The sequence below is a fragment of the Hetaerina americana genome, unplaced genomic scaffold (genome assembly GCF_022747635.1).
Source record: "Hetaerina americana unplaced genomic scaffold, ioHetAmer1.1.p SCAF_54, whole genome shotgun sequence".
Taxonomy (NCBI): Eukaryota; Metazoa; Arthropoda; class Insecta; order Odonata; family Calopterygidae; genus Hetaerina; species Hetaerina americana.
The window spans coordinates 2,889,356-2,911,903 of record NW_027287139.1 but is presented as its reverse complement, the minus strand read 5'-3'; the positions used below and the strand labels follow the sequence as shown (position 1 = coordinate 2,911,903).

Here is a 22,548-nt window from a genome sequence, read left to right as displayed (position 1 = left end):
AAAACAGAACGATTGCAGTTCGCGTTTCAATTTCTCTCGGAGCCAATGAAGACTTTCTTTAACCGTCTTCGGGAACTAAGTTCTGATTTATTAAAATATAACTTTGTAGCCGCTTGCTGCTCTTCCCACGTTTATGGTAATCTCTGTCGCGTTAGTTCAAAATAAAATTCAAGTATGCTGATGCCCCTGGTCGGCGATTAACTACTTGCTCAAACGAGGACTTGGCGAATATATTGAACATTTTTTGACATGAATCGCGATTTTTTCCGGTCTTCCTGATCAACAGGTGTCCCAATTAATTTACGACAGATTGAAGTCCCCAGCGAATACAAATATAATGCTACTATACTTGATGGAGAGAGCGGATATTTGTACAACGAGCTTAGAAAGAAAAATCCCTGTGGACCTAAAATAATAATAATAAGGAAAGGTGGTGAAGGAGTTTCCTCAATCACATCTTTCCTTTTTTTATTGCGGAAGCAATTACAAAAAAATAGCATACAGAAAAATAGCATGAAATGTTGAGGGGGTTCCTGCTCTCGCTTAATCGCCCTTTAGTGTTCTGATATAATTAACATCAATTACACAACTTGAGAAAAAGAAATATCAAACAAGATGACACCGTAGCATTAAATTACAGAAGTAATGTACAACCCAAATTTAGTACAATTAGAGATTATAATTATTATAAGAAATAAATATATTATTCTATGATAACACTTCAGTTTACAGAGTCATTCAAGATTTTTTTCTTTGATCGTACCCTAGGCAATATACAATTACAATATACAATAGCAATTACATACAATTTTATGTGTAACATTAAACGAGCAATACAATTACTAGTTTTATCAAGATTTATTTTGCCAACTTCAAATGTCACTACAATTATCAAATTTCATTGAACTATTTTAAATAATTGGTCGTTGTTATGCTTAAGGCAAAATAGCACAATCTCACGCATCTTGGTTTTCTTATAAGTCATGTTGTGCCAAATTTCATGCCTGGGTTTTTCATACTGTAGGCACTCCTCTATTCTATGCTTGGCGGTGTCTTCTGTTAGGCAGGTACAACATAGATTAGTCCTTGATTTTCCTATTCTATTTAGGTAGTGTCCAAAATTTCTATGTCCTGATAGGAGTTGCGTCACTTTCTTAGTTAGCTTGAATTTTATATTTAGCCTTTCAATGACGTCTGGGAATATTTCTTTAGTGTGAATACCCTTATCGGAATTCAGCCAGTCTTTATTCCACTGAAGAATTGTTTGTTCTCTGAGTATTTCTTTTAATTGTTTTTTGCTCAGGGCGTGATTGTGTTCGATTTCGGAGTTGAAGTATTTTGTGCCTTGGCCTGATTTGACATCGATTATGCTAATTCTCTCCATAACCTTGTATTTTAGAGGTGGTTGTCCGGTAATTAAACATAGTGCGTCCGTGCTGATTGTCGAGTAACCATTGCTAATTGCTAAGAGGCAGGGTCTTTGTGCCTCTCTAAGTTTTCTTTCGATTCTGCTGTAGTTAACCTTATGACCCCAAATGGAGCAGCCGTAGGTAACAATGGGTATTGCTACAGCTTTGTGTATCAATTGAAGGGAGTCCGTTCCAAAATTAGTTTTGCAATACCTACGGGCAGCTTGAAAACTTTTTTTGGTTTTGCTGGCTATGAAATGAATGTGGGCCTGTAAGTTAATTTTTCGTCTAAAACGATGCCCAAATACTTAAAAGATGATGTGTCGGATATTGCTATTGTAGATTTTAACAGTGGGGTTCCTAGACATTTTATTTCCAAAGACCATGTATTCTGTCTTGGTTGTTGAAATTACCAATTTATTAACTATTGTCCATTGTTCTATTTGTCCAATACAACTTTTTGTCAGCTGCTCCATTTTAGCTCTTGAGTTAGCTTCAATAGACAAAGCCGTATCATCAGCAAAAGCTATTAATCTACATCCTATGGGGAATTCTTTCCTTAAGATCTGGTTAGTAATAAGGTTCCACATTAATGGACCCAAAACAGATCCTTGTGGGCAGCCCCTGGTGAGGATTTTCTTTGTTAAAATAGCTTTCATTTTGTATACGACCTGTCTATTTGTAAAGTAATTTGAAAAGAGTCTAGTTAGGTTCGAAGGAATTTTTAGTGTTTTCAGCTCCTGAAGGACAGAAGGCTACCAAACAGAGTCAAATGCACCTTTTATGTCAATGAAAACCACTAATGTATATTTATTTTGATTATTTAAGTTATTTAAGAGGGCCTTGATTGCGTCTGATGTACTTCGGTTTTTCCTGAAGCCATATTGATTAGGATGATATAGCGTGTCCTCGCGAATTATTTGTATTCTCTTTTTAATTACTCTTTAAAATATTTTCCCTAGGTCAGGTAGGAGTGTGATAGGACGAAAAGAGCTGGAATCTGCATGGTCTTTTTCTTTTGATTTTAAAATTGCATGTAGGGTCCCTGATTTCCAAGTGTCGGGGATGTATGATAGCAGCAGACAGTCGTTGTAAATATTTGCTAGAAAACTTGTTATGTTGTTCACAAGTTTTTTGATAACAAGGCCGTGGATTTCAAGGCGAAACCTGTCGAAAATCTGCAGATTGAACTTATTTGAAAAGCTTCTGTGATTATAATCCTCCACGTTGCATAAAATACTTTCTATATATTTTGCCATTGCAATCATAGTGATAGTTGCTTAGCTCCGAGTTTGACACGGCGAAAAATACTCCTCAACCAAGTCTATTAGGTCTCTCATTTCTGTAGATGATGAATATTTTCGGAAAAACACCGCTCCCTGCAATATTTTCTGTTAGTCAACTTTTCGAACCAATGAGAATGTTTGTCTTCGTACTTTCGAAGATGCACTCAACATCCTATCTTGTCTTCTTTACGCTTTGGCATATTAATGTAATAATATTATTCCATCTAATACTTCATGCTTGTAGGCAGTGGACCTGTGAATGGCACGCAGTACCGTTGGTGTATTTATGTATTTTCCGAGGGAAGCATGCAAATAATCTGATTGGAGATGAGACCATTTCCCAAGTAATTATTTCCCCACGAAAAAACCTACGCTCTGAAATATCTACTACGCTAAACTCTAGTCGTGTGTTGCTGTATCCTATGCAGTGTGCATCTTCGGCGATGTCTCCTTCATTTAGTGAAGGGGACCTCTCAGAATACCTTCAAACTCGCGAACGATTGAGAGGCTCTCTACACGATGATTGGACAGTAGTATATGAAGGCCACTCCAATATTCTAACCTAAATTTCAAAATATACCAATTAATCTTTCATTATAGCTCCGTATTACCACCAATTAGTAGTCCTGTCATAATATTTGGTCATAAAGTGAAACCCGTTTGGAGAAAATAATGTGCGGCCCACATTAAGCTCGTTATCTTCATTTTTATAAACCAGTATCATACGACTTCCAACTTGAGTGCTTTCAAGTCATTCTGCCAAGGGAAAGTTACATTGGCATTGGTCGAGTGGATAATCGCGGTTAGCTTACAGCTTAGCTGAGTCAAGATGCTACGAATATGCCGACCTCGGATATGCAGAAATGGAGTTGTCGATGTGATCCCTTCTGCTGACCCCCACCCATCCCCTAATCGAAACCCCCAATCCAACACGCCGGCGATTGTGCCCTGCATCACCCAAGACGGCGTAATGCCACGATGACCTGAAGGGTGGGATATTTAGATTTGAGTGAGGACCTTCCCTCCCGCCCTCTTCCTCGTCTGGACCCTATTTCACCCCCACTCCTTTATGAACTGTGTCTTCTTGCCCCCTTCGAACCTCCCCCTCCGTCACCCCCGCCTCCGTGACATGATGACGGCAAGGATTTGAGGGAAGATTTCACCTTGGGTGAGAAGTGCTTCATTTCTAGGCCATCTCCTTCGACGGGCGGAGTAACTTGGCACCACCGGCGCTGAAAGCCAATCACGGAATAGCGCGCCGAAGGGAGTAGAAAACTCGATTCGCATCTCATCTACGCAATACCCCAAGGGCCATCGCGAGGTCGTATGGCAGAGTGGGGGGGGGGAGTGTTATGGTACCAGTACCATAAATGCAAAAATAGGAATTCATACACACGATACTCGCATACATGAATATGTATTTGCTAATGTACCCACAACGTAGGTGCACTAACGAGCCTTTTAATTAATTTAATAATGGGTGTGTTGGAATAAATCTTTGTATTTTAGTATAAAAATAAATATCTTTGGTTGCTTGGGTTCGATTTTGTTATGATTGAGGGAGGTAGAAGGGCTCGATCCTATCAGTGGCGATGCCCTCCTCTCTTATTTTATTCGGTTTCTCGGACCAACCAATAAGAGATACAGTGCGCAGTTTTAAATGTGCCTTTGACTCCCTCACACGGTAACTAAAGGACTTCGGAACACATTCGAGGCAGTTGCACGGAATTTGCTTTCGCAGTTGCTTACGGTGGATCCGTTGATTTTTATTGTTTCTGCCCAATTTTTCGGTACTATTTCCAAAATGATGAGAAAATTAATGATGAAAATACATTAACCAGGGTTTACCTTTTGTTTTGTTAATAAATTTTCTCTTTTGTGCAAAGACTTTTCTTTTACTTCACTAGGGTTCGGTGTTATTGCTCATTTTGTCGACTAGAGATTTGCTTGTCTACTGCGTGCCCCACTGCTGTCCGAAATTATTTTTTAGTTTTGTGTCTATGCTTCGTGATTTCAATATATGTACTCTCATAGCGATGTTAACATATATATATATATATATATATATATATATATATATATATACACACACACCCCACCTCTCCTGTGTTTCTCTCCTTTATATGAGTTCCTATCCCTTCTCCTTGTACATCGATTTCCATGTGAATGAATATTTGTTCGCCATTTGGCCGGATTTCGTGTTTGAATGTATGTATGTATGTGTGTGTATATATAAACATATATATATATATATATATATATATATATATATATATATATATATATATATATATATATATATATATTCCCCCCTCGCACCTTGAAATAACCATTGTTGAATAACTATATCTCTAATTTTGATTCTACAACATCGTCGGTCGTGGCGATCACTATTTCCACAACCTACTCCATCCAAGATCATTTCAGTTTAGTGTCTGAGGCAGCCAGAATGCCGTTGACCATAGTTGGTAGTTATACTGGCGGATACAACAACAACTATTTGGTGACGTTCAGTGTGGTCTCTCAGACTTGAGATTTTTGACTGTGCAATTGAAATAATAGCCATTCCAACTAATTGATAATTGATTGATATGTCATCACAGCTATCCGACAACAATAACGCTTTTGGTATTCTTGCGAATATAGGTTAATATCTGACTCTCGAGTTCCTTTCAAATTACCAAAAATGTATGTTTTTCCAATTAATCAACTGTGTAGTACGCCAAACATTCTATATCATACTACCAGTGCACTCTATACCATACAACTCATATAGCAAACTACCAGTGTGATCACGTTTCTTGCATCTGAATGACAAAGCTCCTCTCCCCTTATTTCCTACGTTTATTATCTCACTGAAACTTTTATCTTGAAAACAGATATTCAGGCTGAAAAAATACTAGGGAAGGTCCAGCAAATTCTTAATATCAGAAGTCTCAAGAGCTTCCGCCTCTTGCACTCCCGGCATGCCTCGGTCGTCTCCGGGACTCCCCTCTTGCCCGCCGCCCCTGCCACCCCCTAATGGAGGGGTGCCCAGGGAGGGAGCCGGCCGGACGGATTCCAACGCTAATGCAAACCTGGGCGAGGACCTCAATTTAATCCCACGGCCTCTCCCCACGCCTTCCCCCTCGCGATCGCGGGAAACCCACCTCTGCCTCCACCCTTCAACGTCCCCGCCCTCCCCTCTCGCCCACGCCGTCCTTATTAAAGTCCTCTTCCGCTCATTGGTGGATCCACGCCACGGAATTGCCTTCTGCTGCTCACTTCCTCCCTCCTTTGACCGCTCTTTCCATGGATGCGCGCATTATATTTCCACCCCCTCCCTTCCCCATCTCTCCTTTACTCCCACGAGGAGAGAACATTCTCAAAGTGAAGATTTTTGTTGAATATTCAGGGCGACGCGCTGGGTAATTATCATGGGTACTCGAGTAAATTGCACTTTGCGGCTACAGTTTCATGAGGGCACAATAATGTAAATATTCCCTCATGGTCGCGGGGCTTACGACAGTAAAATACATATCAATTCTAAAGCCAATGAGTTTTTTGTGAAGGAGTTCTCATATGCTAGTACTTCGGTCAACAGGTAGTCAAAATGTTCCGTGAAGACGTAAATTGTGAGCGTGCGCTGAAAAGGCTTTCATTTTGAGTTAAACTTGCGAGTCTCGCGGTCCACGGAATGGACGCTCTTCCAACTCCCGCTCTCAATTTACAGGATCATCGATTTACCTCGCGGCTGCTGTAAGAAGTACTCATATTTGAGTTCTTCTCAATACCTTTGCACGCACAATCAAAATGCAATTTTTACCTTATTATTAGTTTAGCATTGCTCTGTTAGTACAGCTAAAACTTATCATTAAACTCGTAGATTACGTAGCAACTGATAGCCTCTCAGACAGAATCTCACTCTATTACATTTCCCATTCTTTGACAAGCGGAGGGGCGGAGTGTCAACGTGGTAGTCATGGTACTGAATATGAAGCTGGGGAGATGGGTATTTGGCGTGGAACAGATGATGGAAGAGATAGAGATGAGAATGAGGTAGTTGAGTAAGGTTAAAAAGAAAGGAATGATCAGGGATAACAGATTTTTACGGGAGAAACAGCTAAAACTATCCATAACACCTTGTTTTAACACCACATAAGATGTAGGCAGCCAGGAAACATGCAGGGAAATATAGGTAAACATGAGTTAGATCATAAACCATATGGTATACAGGTAGACTGTATATTTTGTAGATTAGGCATGGCTATAGGAACAATGTTTCCAACTCATAGTTTTCCGGAATCAGATGCAGAATTGAATCCTAATTTAGCACTCATTAAGTGTAATGTTAAATTTTAGAGATGGAAAAATTTTAGAGATGGAAAGATTATAAGGAAATGGAATGTACAACTTATAACTGAGGCGAACGGCAAGGAGTACCAAAAAGGACTGAATAAAACTGTGATGGATGATAAGAGGGCAGGTACACCGGGAGAAAATTTAGAATGTCTCAAGCAAGGGATAAAGGAAGCTGCAAACCAAAACTTGGAACAATAAGAGCTAAATAAAAAACTGCGGTGAGGAACGAAACGGGTGAAGAAGTATGCAGTAAGGCGCAGTGTGAAGACATGGAGAGCTTACAGAGACAAGGCGAATGAGCGCATTACACAGAAAGGCGAAGGAACTGTCAGTATTTAAGATAGGAAAATCAGGGTTCACTAGTTGAGATGAAACAGGTAAATTATTGATTGAAGTACAAGTTTTGATAAGATTGAAAGCATGCATATAGGGACTAGAAGAAAAGGAAAATATAACAATGAGTTTAAATATAAAATGGGAACATAATGTCGAAGAGGATAGTTCAGAATCAGGAATACTTGAATGGGAAATAGAAAAGGCATAAAAGAGAATGAAATCGTAACAGAATATGGGAATGGAACGTCTCCGTAGAACCACAGGGGAGTGCAATAGGTCCCCTTCTCCTCTGGATGCACGTATTACGTGACTACCTGAGTTCCCAGGTTAAACAAATGTTAGATTTTTTGTAGATGACAAAATTATGTACAGGGAGTCATTACTGGCCGATTGCGGGCTACTCTCCAGTGATTTAAATCATGTATATAAATAAAGCAGAGACATGGCGTAAATTATAGAATACAAGATGGGATCATATTAAGTAACACAGAACAGATCAAATATTTGCGTGAAACACAAACCTTTCATGGGGTACTCGCATTTATGCGAGCTAGCCTTAAAAGAATCTAGGTGCTAATAGACGTTTTGGTTTAGAAAAATGTGATGAAAAAGTAAGAGAGAAGTGTTACTTTGATTTAGTTAGGCAACATTTAAAATACGCGTTAAGTATCTGAAATTCATGAGAGATAACACGAAATAAAGAAACAGAAAATATTCAAAGAAAAACCGCCAGATTTGTTGAAAAATTACAACGTGAAGAGAGGAAGTGAGATAGACGGGTGCGTTTGAGGCATTGAATTGGGAGTCCATTGCTTGCCCAAAGAGAGCAAGCAAGACTTAGAAATTTGGAGAGGATCAGGACACCAGAATTTCACTGAGGGAAATTCCAAGAATCTGCGGGAGATACCACGAAAATAAATTTTTGACGGAGTCATCCGCTAATATCCATTACAATGCCACAATTTCAATTTGAATTTGCCAAAAGTGAAACACCCTTAGTGTAAGTAGGCTTTGACCTCGTGGACTGTGGCGAACCGCGCACGACAACGAATGCCATTGTGACATTGTACAGGCATTCGTATGTAAGGTATTTCATCAAAACATCTTGTTCCTTTAAAGCCTCCCAAAATTTTGGCGCGAAAGAGGACGCTTCGAAAGCTTAACTGGCTAAAGCTGTCGGCCGATATCGAAGGATCCGTCTTCGAATCCCGGTCAAGGCGAATCATTTTTACACTCTGAAATTGTTACATTGCTTTGGAATTATTTGGCACCCAAATTAAATTTGGACATTTGACTTCAGGTAGGTAATAATAAAATAGGAGAGAGATAAACACCACAGTCTTCGACTCATTTGTTTATCCCTCGAACGAGGCTCAGTCTTAACAACATCGAACCCAAGCAGCGAATATCTTTACTTAAAAATCAAAATTTAATGATTAAGTCAAGCACACCGCTTATTATTTGATGCACATCGAAACGCATGTGTTCAACTATAGGTGCATATGAGCAAGTATATGTACTTATATTCGAGTATTAACTCATATTTGCGCACGCGCGTTTCATTTGGGACGGCCCCACGACAATTCCGATGACCAAGCGCAAGACGTCACTTCCCCTCGTAATGCGGAAATTCCTAGGATCGAAGGTCACGCGCATCATCCAAAATTTGAACGTCCTAATTTTGATCGCAACGTCACGTTCGAATCCATAGCAGAGCGGGACGTTTACGTTGATAATTTTGGTGCATGTTTCAGCGACATTCCTTCCGAAAGCACCATTTCACCGTTTTGTATCGCACACCTATTTAGTTTAATTTCAACAAGCCTTTCACACAATTCGACTACGGCTTAACCCGGGTTTAGATTACCTATTTCAAATTTATCATCAAATTTCGAATGCATCCATCTTGCCTCCATGGCATCAGGGATACGGGCTTCCCCGCACGAAGCTGACCGAACGTGCAAACGGAGGCCGCCGCTGAAGCACAGCAACCCTCGCTGGGGGAGGGGGGATGGGGGAGGGGCGGAGGATGGGAAGATAGGGCACCGTCCCGATATATTCGTCTTCGCAACCGCAGAGGCGTCGACCTCGGGGCTTCTCCCGCTGCCACGATCGGTATTAAGCGCCGGGGACTCGAGACTTGCCAGAAGGAATTATTTTGCCTTTGCCACATTCACGGGAGGAAAGGGAAGTTGTCCTCCCGAGCGAGGGAGGGCAGAGCCCACGACGACCCTCTCGCGTGCGCCCTCGAACGGAGACGGCAAGTCGAGATCTTAAAAGGCACTGGCAGGAGTCACGTCAGCCGACGTGGGGGAAAGAGGAGATGGCGCCGAGAGTGAGCGAGTACTCACGAGCAAGGAGAGACCTAGCCCTCACGAGGTGTTAGGAGACCCCTACCACATCACACATGCACATGCATGAATCACAAATAATAATTTTATTCGCCGTCGGTTGATTTTGTCAAAGTGATATACAAGACCCCGAAATACAAGCTACGTAGACCAAATACTTCCGGAGGAATTTGTTGCCTCAGGCGTAAATTTATGGAATTCAAACAATATATTGAAATGAAATAAGTATTATTTCAGTAGTCCCGAGGAATGTTTGTATAATAATACGTACACGGTCAAGGTTACATTCAATTTCCTCGGATCATAAAATAGACATGAAAGTTGTGTGCGATAAAGAAGGCAAGAGACGCACGTTCGCGCTGAATTTCATAAAAGCGAATGCGTGAACTCTTCGGTTGCCGAGCTGCCATTTTCCAGAAGACATAGGAAACTGGATACAAAACGAGAAGAGAGTAGGGGAAGGGAGGGGAAATGGACCCGGTATATCGTCACCCCCGGGCAAAATAAACTGAGGAGGGGGATTAAAGCAGGGGGTCGGCTCACCCCCGGGTCATATGAACGGGGAGGGGAGGCGGAGGTTAACGCAGAAGGGTGGCTATAAAACGGGCAAATTTCTGGTAAGAGGTTATACTTATCCCTCGCAGTGTGAGAAACTTAAGAGAGATTTTTGCAAGCATCGCCTGGAAATCAACATTGGCCACTGCACGCAACACCGAAGCAAATGAAGACACGAAGTTAAATCACAAAAATAAAGAGAACGCATTAGAGGAGACGGGAGGCGATTACTTCGGCTGAGAGTACGAATCTGCGTTGCGAAAAATGCCACTAACAGATGACGCCACCGTCGTCACCGCTGCGCAGTTAAAAACCCTCGTCCTACGCCTCCCCCGTCATCGAATTCAAAACCCCTCTCAACTGTTCATTCTTCAAGGCTCGAGGGTCACACTCCCTGGACCCCGCGCGTCGTCATAATCAAAGTTGAAAGATACAGAAACTTAGCAAAAGAGCCAAATTTTCAAGACAGGCTGTTAAATACGTCATTATGACATCTAGGCGCCGAAGCGTCTACTATATACATTCCCCTGGGGCGCCGCGCTCTGCGTCGGCGCCCCAGGGGAATTTCGTCTCCCATCTGGAAACAGCTCAAAAGTTCCTTTGATCGCTAATAAACGATTCACAAATATGAGGAGCAAAGATCCCTCTAGAGCAACATGAAAAAAGCTGAAAATACCACAATAAACAGCGTAGTATGATAGGAGTATGAAAATACATTTAAACAAAGTTATAAATATTCAAGAAGTTCTCTCGGGTTTCCCACCGGGTCAGGTTGTAGTACACCGACCTTTTGAAGGCTGACTCTGCCATCGTCTTCAGGGTGAAGTGACTTCACCCTGAAGACGATGATCGGTGTACTGCAACCTGACCCGGTGGGAAACCCGAGAGAACTTCTTGAATGCTATACGCGGGGAAACCTGAGCTCCTTCAAAGTTATAAATATGTTTTCCCTCACTTACATCAGGTAACGAGCCAACACAAAGAGATGGCGCACATGATTCAGTGAGACAATAGATAAAATATTTTAGTAATAAGGAGAAAGTCAACGATATACTCACAAATCTCGAAGAATTGTCGTTCCGGTAGGTTTTGGCGTTTCCAAAAGCTGAAAAAAAAGAAATATATTTATGCTTAAAAAAAATGGGAGGCTTCCTACGTACAATCATATATTTTTAAAAGTATTTAAAAAAAATACTCGTATAAAAACATTTATTATGCACATATTGTAGACTTTAAGCTTCAAGAATGTTTCAAAAATAAAGTATAACTTTAAAGTTAACTAGACAGTGAATTTAAACAGCTCTTAATATTAGTCAATCAATCGCTCTGTATCAATGCAACAATTTCAGAGTGTAAAAATAATTCACCTCGATCGGGATTCGAACCCAAAAACTCGGCCGGGCAAGGAGGGATTAGGGCTCGAATCTCGGTCGAGGCGAATTATTTTTACACTCTGAAATTGTTACATTGAAATACATATTAGCGGATGACTCCGTTTAAAGTTACTGTTGCGGCATCTCCCGCAGTTTCTCGGAACCTCTGTATCACTTTATTCTTTTGTGAAATTCACAGATGCTATCCCTAAAGGTTGAACCCTACACCTTTTGCTTGATAGTTTGATTTATAGGAATGAAGTGTCCATAACATTCTGCTTGTTTATTTTCATAGGAAGCGCTATTCGCCAGTCCACGAAAAAAACCCGCGCACAATTTGTAACGAGACATGCTATCCGCATGAACGAAGCCAGCACGACCACGAACGCACCAGTAGATCGGACGAACTTCAACAAAGCTAAGCCTACGAATCTCATGCATCAATAAATTTACTGCAAAATGCTTCATTTACTGCAAATGCGTCAAAAGCCTCAAGATTTATGAAGCCAGACAAAAAAGCTTCAGTTAAGCGAAAAAGGAAATTACAACTTATCATTAATTAAACCAGTTCAATATTTTAATACTTAGAGCGCCAGCGGGTAAAATTAAATAACAACTAAATGATGGTCCGTTTGTGACGAAGAACTTTAGTACACTCAGATCTAGAGTGAATGCTGAAATCCAGGAGTCATGAAATTCCAAATGCACTTCACCCGAGGTTTCGGAAGGGTACATGCATAGGAGAACGCATGTCTCAGAACTGACCCACGGCATTATTCACGGACATCTACTTGATTCTGATGTGAATTTCCGTCTCCTCGCTAATAAAATGCAAACTAATAAAATACGCTCATACGACAAAGGTAAAATTCCTCTTTCGACCTACGTCACCCGAGTCCGCCAATCCGCTTGATGCCGCGCGATTAATCTGGGAAACAAATCTGGAGCGAGTAAAAGATAGTAAAACTCCTCTGCAATCATTGGAGGCGTGTTGCAGTAGCTATGAAACTCACGTAATTTCGGTTGACTACGGCCACTAGAGATTATGATTGCGGCCGCAAGTTCACTTCACTTCCATCCTTGACTGCGACGTGGGACAGTATGACCACTCATTTCGAAGTTTTTCTCAACTGTCACTCCATGAGCTCAGCCACTCAACTCCAACATCATGATTCTCAAATTAATAGTTGACACCTCCGCAAGGGACACATCCTTCTTTATATTCTTTCAAAAGTCTTGATATTTTTTAGCTGCAGCTGCGTTTACGCCATCAATTATATTCCTGAAATGGCAGTGAATAATTTACTAATCGTATGATTTCTTTAGCTCTTTGGTTTAAAACCTTCAGGTATATCGGTTGAGTTCATTTGGAGTACAAAATGATAAAAGGACTCAAAAATATCAGACCTATTTCGCTACCTTTTCACCACGGCACCTGTCAATCTTGGCATCATATATATATATATATATATATATATATATATATATATATATATATATAAAAACACAGATGTAGATTTTTAGAATATAGATTCTAAAAATCTATATTCTAAAAATCTACATCTGTGTTTTTATATATTTGTGTGTCGCCGATGAGCGTTCCATTTCGAAGATATTTTATATATATATATATATATATATATATATATATATATATATATATATGCTTTCGTAGACGTAACACGGAAGTGCCGAGTAGTACAATACACAGTAACACACAATATAGAAACACAAAAAAAGAAGAACACTCACACGTTATTTCTTGATATTTCGACGGAAACACTCCGTCTTCATCTGAAGATATAGAAGTAATGAATGACAGTCATTACTTCTATATCTTCAGATGAAGACGGAGTGTTTCCGTCGAAATATCAAGAAATAACGTGTGAGTGTTCTTCTTTTTTTGTGTTTCTATATTGTGTTACTGTGTATTGTACTATAAATAAATAAATATATATATATATATATATATATATATATATATATATATATATATATATATATCATATCTCCGGTGTACATTCCAATTCGGGTGATAAATTTGAATATCAATCGTCACAAACAGAATTAGGCAGCATCAGTGAATCTAACTTATTTAAGGGTGGATTTCATCACGCTCATAATTTTCCAGGTAATCCCACCTGCCTTCCATTTCGCCTCTGTTCCAGATTTAGGGTTGGCCCTTAATGTGCTTAAGACAATTCCCCTGGGAATCTCACCTTTTCGATGACCCTGATTTGTGATCTGCGAGAAAACTTCGAGGTGATTTGCGCTTGTCTTCATCGCTTTTCAAGGTGGTTCCGTTTCCTAGATACATTAGCACTAAGTATTAAATTCCTACATCTCGAAAACGATCAATCTAACCTTCGAGTTAGCGCCACGAGCCATAAGAACATTCTTTTTCAGTCTAATTTATGTTACCGCTTCTCTTCCGACTTCATTTATTTTGCCTCAAAATTTATCGAGTCTCTCAAAGAGCTACTTTGGAATCCCGCCAGCAATTAAAAGTTGGTAAACGCGCCAACCTCACCGGCTCCATCGCGGTCAGTCTTCCATCCCTCGGCATGCCCGCGGAGGATTTGGGGGACCGGAAGGTGGGGGGGGGGGTGCGAGGTGGGTGGGCGGGAAGGGGGGCGAGAGACACAAACCGCTCCTCCTGCGACGATCGATCCCGAGGCCCGAATCTCTTTCGCCACGCCGAATCACCGCTCGGGGCGTTCGTGACGACTTTCGCGTTGACGGAGAGCGCGTGCAATAGGAGCGGAGGGGGGGGATGATTGAAGGGGCGGACGGGGGGAGGAGGCAAGGGCCAAACACATCTTCGGCCTATTCTCAACCAGATACACGAGTGGGCACACTCACGGCAGGGGTCGGGATTATTGGTGGAGCATGCACTCTAAAAAACAATGGTCCTATTTTCAGACTCGACGTTAACTGGCGTGTGAAATATCACTTAAGTCTCATTTTTCAAAGAAACTGCGGGAGATGCCACTACAGTAACTTTTAACGGGGTCATCCGCTAATGTGCATTTCAATGAAACATTCGCCTTGCCCGGGATTCGAACCCGTATCCCTCAATGTCCGGTCGAGTGCTTTAGCCGGTTAAGCTATCATTAAAAAAAATCAGCGTTTAAGAGGACGCCTGGATAGCTTAACTGGCTAAAGCACTCGACCGGATATTGAGAGATCTAGGTTCGAATACCGGTCAAGGCGAATGATTTTTACACTTGAAATTGTTGCATTGAAATCACATAAGTCATTCGAGAGAGAGAAAGAGATTTAGGGCTTGGTGGATTCGGAGCGCTTACTGGTATTAAGTTTTTAAAACAGGACAAAGCACAACTCACGACAAAAGTTTTCATGAATAATCATTATCTCTAGGCGAGATTAAAACGTGGCCATCTTTCAGCCAATGCAATTGACAGTTGGAGAGAAAGGGGGGGGGTAGTTGTGGGATGGATGGATGGCGACAAAGAGGAAGGCACAAACACATAACCCTTTAATTCTTTCATTTATCGTCTTGTGAATGTGATCCTTTTGACTCCAGAAAAGAGATTAGAATGATAAGACTAGCAACTATCTACGTGACTTCAGTCTATCTATACTATCCATCCAGTGCAGCTGACAAATTCAGCGAGCGAAATCACCGGAATTCCAGCGTCAATTGATTGAACATAAAACTCCTCCAACGCAAATGAACAACGGTGCTCGATCAATTGCTGGCACCAGTTATTATAGAGACTCATACTCCCTTCCATGGAACCCCGCTTGTGGGTCGAGTTTTGTTTCGCGAGATTGTAAAATATTTTTTTGGAATAAATTATCGATAAAGTTAAAAAAGAGCGAATTTTATTTCGATGCGTTTTTGACTCAGTGCGATATTCTATTCACAAATCTTTGATATCTTGTCACCAGCAAAATATAGGCGGACGATATAAGCATTTAAAACTATAGAAGGAAGCATTATTCCAGTTTTATAACTAATAATGTTTCATTTAGACCAGTTAAGATGAATTGCTATGATTTACAGCAAAATTTTGGCTCGCAACGTTATCGAAATTGGACGTAATTTAAGAATTGTTTAGCGGAGAAATTAAAAGCTGTTCCTCGTCCTTGTGGAGTATTTTCACCGCTTCAGACCTTACAGACTGACATGCACGGGTAATTCAAGCACTCCTCGGTCTTTCGCATTTGATCATTCAACCTTTAGGGTAAGGGCGAACTGAAAACTGTTCCTCAGATAACATTTCCCCCGCTCACGTGAGTCAGACGCAAGCAGTAATATACTAACACCAGACTTGAGATTAAATAGACAAAATGAGGAAACGCGTTAGGAGATGACCCTCGAATGGAGAGCGGCTTCAAGAAAGGGTAGAGGGAGATCACCTTTTTCTAAAAGTCATTATCCAGAGCGATCGATACGGTTCGTGGCCATTGGGGATATTACCGCGGCGTAAATACACCGACGAAGTCAGGGTAGGGGTCAAAGTGGCAGACTGGTCCTTTGAAGCTCCCTTAATGGTCAAGGTGATCGAGGAAGATAAACTAGGTTAAGACTCCAGGGCGAGGGGCGCACTACCCACGCGACGGCGCCCCACGTCGGAAAGCGAGCTATTACTGGCCTGAGGCAAGGGATGGTGATGACGAGGAGGGGTTATGGGGGGAGGGGAGTCCGCACGTGACCCCTCCAAGGGATTCGCAACGAACTAGCCCAGCCCGGGGTTTTTTCCAAGTGGGTGGCGGGCAGGTGCTATGAATATTATTGTGCTGTGAGAATTTAGGATTTCAAACGAAACACTATGCAAGAGAAATCATATGATATCCAATGTTACAGGGAGGTGGACCATTTGCCAGGGAGGTTTGCAGAAGATATAAAAAAAAGTATCAATGTCACTGCAAAGGACTCGCTCGGTCGATCTTGGGTTATGTTAAGCTCAATTAAAAACAACATTTAAGCAGCCAAGAACAAGCACTCACACCATAGAGAAGCCCCATTAATTTAACTTATACATTCATCACCAACAGTCCTCCAATTCGAGGTTCGCTTGACTGCAGCCATTAATTCTTCCCCAGCCCTTTGCAGCCCTTTAGAAATAGCTAAATGGTCAACCTTTCCAACCATGTACGCAAAGTTGAGAATAAATATGATTTTTCCTGAAAAAAATAGTTGACCTTACTTTTCAAATCGCCCTCGTATATTCCCCTTGATCTCATTACTGCAATGTCATCACGCGTGCCTCTGCCCTTCCTCAACCCAAACTGATCATCCCCTAAGTAATCATTTGCCTTGCTCTACACCCTTTTTTAATGATCCTGAGAACAACTTTAGCTGCGTGGGCGTGTCCTGTAGTCCTCACATGATGTAGCCTTTACCTTTTTCGGAATAGGAACTAAAACTGATCTCACAAAGTCTTCCGGCCAGATTACTTCCTCATAGATACTACGAATCAGCCCATATGGCATCTTCCTACCACATTTCCCTAATCATTTCAATAGTTCCGCGGGAATGTTATCCACCCCAACGACCTTATTTAGTTTCACCTCCCTTAATGCCCTTTCTATCTCATCGTCCAGTATGCCTGGACCTAACCTATCTTCCTCTACGTCATGTTCCTTTTCTATGTCGAACTTTGTTGGTCTAAGTTCTTTACTATACAATTCTTCTATATATTCCTTCCATCTCTCTTGGATCTTTCCTGTGTCAACTATTATCTTACCCGCCTTATCTCTAACTGTTAGCGTAGATCTCCCTTTCTTACTTCCCGATAAAGATTAAACTTTGCTGTACAGCGCACCAATTTCACCCTTCCTCTGCAGACTTTCCATATACTCGCACTGCGTCTTCCACCATGCTTCTTTTGCTTTATTTGTTGCCCGCCTCAATTTATTGTTTAAGTCTTTGTACTTCATTCTGCCCAATTCTGTATTTATATTCTTCCATTTTCGCCGCTCATCCATCTTTGTAATCATCTCATCCGTGATCCATGGTTTCCTAGTCCTTTTGGCGTTAACGGTTCCAATAGTGTCTTTGGCGGCTTTCTTGATCATTTCCCATTTTTCTTCGATAGTACTAAGCCCTTTACCATCCTCCATGATTTTCTCTACCGCCTGTTTGTATTCCTTCCTTTTCAACCCATTTAATGCTTCTACATTCCATTTTCTAACTCGCCGCCCCTGCCTTTTCTTTTTGAAACGTACGCTACATTTCATAACAACTAAATTGTGGTCTGAGTCCGCATCCGCTCCCGGGAAGCTGTGTGAATTTATCACACTGTTCCTAAACCTGTGTCTAACCAGAATATAATCTAGCTGATATCTACCTGAGTCACCTGGCATTTTCCATGTATACCTGCGTCTTTTGTGGTGTCTAAACCAAGTGTTGGTGATGACTAACCCCTGTCTCCTATAGAACTCAACTGCTTTCTCCCCGCGGTTATTCCTCGTGCCTAAACCGTAGTTCACCACCTCATCACCATCCCTTCCTTCGCCAACGGTCGCATTCCAATCCCCCATCACTATCAAATGTTTCCCTGCAGGAACACACGCGATTATGTCCTCTAATTGATCGTATATCCTATCGACCTCTTCTTCCTAATGGTTGCTCGGTGACATGTATATTTCAATCATTTAAATCTTGGGAGTGATAATTGAGGTGGTTTCCCGTTGGTTTCCTCAATAGTGTTTTTAACGTGACACCATCACTTACTGGCCGCCCCACTGGGGTCAGACGCCATTGCAGCCGCCTCACTAAGGAACAGACGCTGCGTGGACTACCTTTCGTCTGGCTCCTATCCTTCGACCTATCTGGCAGGGGTGACCCTACCAGGAGCAATTATTATTACTCCCGCCAGCACATATCTAGGGGTCATCGGAACGCACAAGCCCTTCCACCACGTCATGGTTGTAGTCCGGGGACGGGATATATATATATATATATGTATATATATATATGTATATATATATATGCATATATATATATATATATATATATATATATATATATATATATATATGCATATATATATATATGTGTATATAGATGTGTGTATATATATATGTATAGAAATGTATATATATGTGTATATATGTACATACATTTATATATATATATATATATATATTTATATATGTATATGTACACACACATATAAATATATATATATATACACACACGCATCATCGAAATAGAAAGCTTAAAATTTGATAGAAAAGAGAGAATTTCCTTTCAGGGGGGGAATAGCAAGAAAGGTCTTTTAATTAGTATTATGCCTCAGCGTCGTAGTCTGTTTTGTTTTACACGACAACCGACCAACAACAAACAATACCTTCATTTCAATAGCTGCCACCCATCATATACAAAACGCTCCATTACCTTCTAGCTCTCAGTGCGTGACCTCCGTCTCTGCAATAACCCCCCCTCCCCACAGAAACACACGGACCAGCTATAGACTTGAAAATATGGCTCCGTGGTCAAAGATTTTCCCGCCGTGAAGAAGTGATGTCGGCAGTTAATGGCTACTTTGGGGAGCAAGACAGATCTTATCAGAAAGGGTATCGAACTTATTGAACATCGCTGGGAAAAGTGTATAGAGCTGAAAGGAAATAATGTTGAAAAATAAATACTTTTTTCCAAAATGTTTGTTTTTTTTGTTGGGTTGGGTACTTCTGGGACCACCCTCGTATATCGCAGCGATGGGCTGGAAGGAATCGAACTTAGGTTTCGACAGATGAATAAAAAGAATAAAAAATTCTCAGAAGCGTATCAACAACCAACATGGTTGTTTCGTCAAAAATGGCTAATGTCTATAGTTATAAACTTCAATCAAGCAACGGTAATTAAAGTAATTACACTTTGGAGAAACTGTGGGGCGGGGAAGTAACCCGCCACAAACGCTCGGATTAGCGGAAGAAAAAAAATTGGCTTTTGCACCATGAAAACACCCCTGCTCACACAGATTTACTTGTGCGCAAATTTTGGGGCAAAAATTACACACTAATGATGCCGCAGCAACCGCATTCTCGTGATCTGGCACCAAGTGACTTTTTCATGTTCCCGAAACTGAAGAGGCCCATGAAAGGACGACACTGCGCTACGATTGACGAGATAAAGACTGCATCCAAGGAGGAGCTGAACAAGATCACAAAAACGATTTTTTGAAGTGCTTCGAGGAATTGGAAAAAACGTTGGTACAAGTGTATAATATCTAAAAGGGATTACTTTGAAGGGGACAAAATAGATATTTATGAATATATAAGTAATATTTGAAAAAAAAAACAAAACAGTCGCGATACTTTTGAACAGACCTCGTGTGTGTGTGTGTATGTATATGTATGTATGTATGTATATATATATTTATATATATATATAATATAAATATATATAAATATAAATAAATAAATATATATATATATATAAAAATATATATATATATAAAATATATATAAAAATATAAATAAGTATATATATACATATATATATATAAATAAATAAATAAATATATATATATATATATAATATATATATATATAAAATATATATAAAAATATAAATAAGTATATATATACATATATATAAATAAATAAATAAATAAATATATATATACATATATAAATAAATAACTATATATATATATATATATATATATATATATATATATATATATATATATATATATATATATATATATATATATATATATATACTACCTTGATCAAAAATTTCCCGGAATTTATTCAGAAAATTAAAAATACAAGTTTATTCATCTAAATCTATATTGTCCCCTTCAAAGTAATCCCCATCGACTGCAACACACTTATGCCAGCGCTTGATCCAATCCTCGAAACATTTTTTATATTCGGTTTTCGGTATGTCCATCAGTGCTTCCTGCGATTTTTCCATTACTTCCTCTCGGCTGCTAAAACGCGTTCCCCGTAATGGTTTTTTAACTCGATTGAACAGAAAGAAGTCACAGGGAGCCAAATCAGGTGAATTCGGTGGCTGTTGGATGGTATTTGTTGCATTTTTCGTCAACAAATTACGAATAATGATAGCACTGTGCGACGGTGCGTTATCATGGTGCAAAATCCACGAGTTTTCTGCCCACATTTCTGGTCTCTTTCGGCGAACTGCTTCACGCAAACGTCTCATAACGCCCAAATAATACTCTTTGTTTACTGTCTGGCCTTCTGGCAAAAATTCATGATGCACTACACCGTTGTAATCCATGAAAACCGTCAGCATTGCCTTCTTTTTTGACTGAAAACGACGTGGTTTTTTTGGTCTCGGCTCATTTGGTGAACGCCATTCACTTGCCTGATGTCTGGATTGCGTGTCGTACTCATAAACCCACGTCTCGTCTCCAGTAATGATCCTTTTGATGAATGTGGGATCGGATTCAGCCTCGCAAATCATGTCTTTTGCGACGTCAACACGGTCTCTTTTTTGCATGAAATTGAGGTCTATTGGCACCAACTTTGCTGCTACACGACGGAAACCTAAATCATTAACCACAATGTCTTGGGCGGATCCATAGGCAATGTTCAAGTCCTCCGCTATTTCTCTGATGGTTAATTTGCGGTTATTGACCAACATTTTTTTACTTTATCAATTTTTTCACCGACTTTCGATGTCGATGGTCTGCCACTGCGTTCATCATCTTCGATTGACTCACGACCACTTCTGAACCGCTCGTGCCACTGGTAAACGACCGTTTTTTTTAGAGAATCGTTGCCGAAACACTTTTCCAACATTTCCAACGTCCGTGCGCCACTAAATCCGTTTTTTACGCAAAATTTAATACAAGTTCGTTGTTGCAAATTTAAATCCATTTCTGCAATTGTAAAAAATCGCCAACACACACAGAGATAGATGTACTCTTGGCTACGTAACTTTTGCAAATGTCAAGTTATGACACTAAGATTTAAAGGGAATATCAACAACAGATGTACCAATTTAACAAAAAAACAGAACTCAAATCGGAACGATAGGAGCGCCACACGGTGGTTATTCCGGGAACTTTTTGATCAAGGTAGTATATATATATATATATATATATAAGGTATTCTACCGGTTAAGGTAGGTTTTTGGATGGACGCAGCTACTAAATAAGTATTTTGTGACTCCTAAAAGAACACAAAATCCAGTACCCTACTCTACATCAGAACCCTCTTCAACACTGAGTACTTACTTCCTCCCTTCATTCCGTCCAACAACCCTATCCTGTTCCTTCCCTTTCCTAGTTTGCCCAACATTCTCCCCTCAATTACAGTCTTCAACATCCCGCTGCCGGTCAATACCCCCTTCATTCACTTTATCTGCCTCCATAGGATTTCCCCCAAAAACCCCTCCCTTCGCCCACCATACCAAGTACTTCCTCATTTGTTTTCTTCTCTGTCCATTTCACCTTTTCCATTCTTCTCCACACCCACATTTCAAAAGCCTCCAGTCTACGCCTATCCTCCTGCTTCAATGCCTGCTTACTCAACGTCCCTCTCATGAACACCCGAGATATGTAAACTGTTCTACCTGCTCTAGTTTTTGCCCTCCTATTTTAATGTTAAGCTTAGCCTTTTTCTTTCTAGAAAATCGCATAACCTTTGTTTTATTAATATTGATTCTCATCCCATACCTGTCGCACTGAATTTCCAATTCACTCAGCAATGCTTGCAGCCCCTTGGCTGACTGACAAACTAAAGCTTGATCATCAGCAAACCTACCTGATTTTATGAAATCCCCGCCCACTTTCATTCCTACCTCAAGTTCTTCCCATGCCTCTTTAATCATTTCCTCTACATACAGGTTGAACAGCACCGGCGATAATGGGCAACCCTGCCTTACACCTCTTCCTAACACTGCCCAACCGAACTCCCCGTTCCCCACTCGCACCTGAGCAGTCTG

At 40.5% G+C, this 22,548-nt stretch overlaps 1 protein-coding gene across 1 annotated transcript in view; it reads right to left on the bottom strand.

The window, feature by feature from the left end:
• Window positions 1-22,548, bottom strand: part of LOC139694749 (unconventional myosin-Ia-like) — a 151,489-nt gene that overhangs the window by 79,065 nt on the left and 49,876 nt on the right. The window contains exon 4 of the mRNA XM_071593253.1: window positions 11,337-11,383. Coding sequence (XP_071449354.1) covers window positions 11,337-11,383 — 47 coding nt within the window. The remainder of the gene's footprint in view (window positions 1-11,336; window positions 11,384-22,548) is intronic.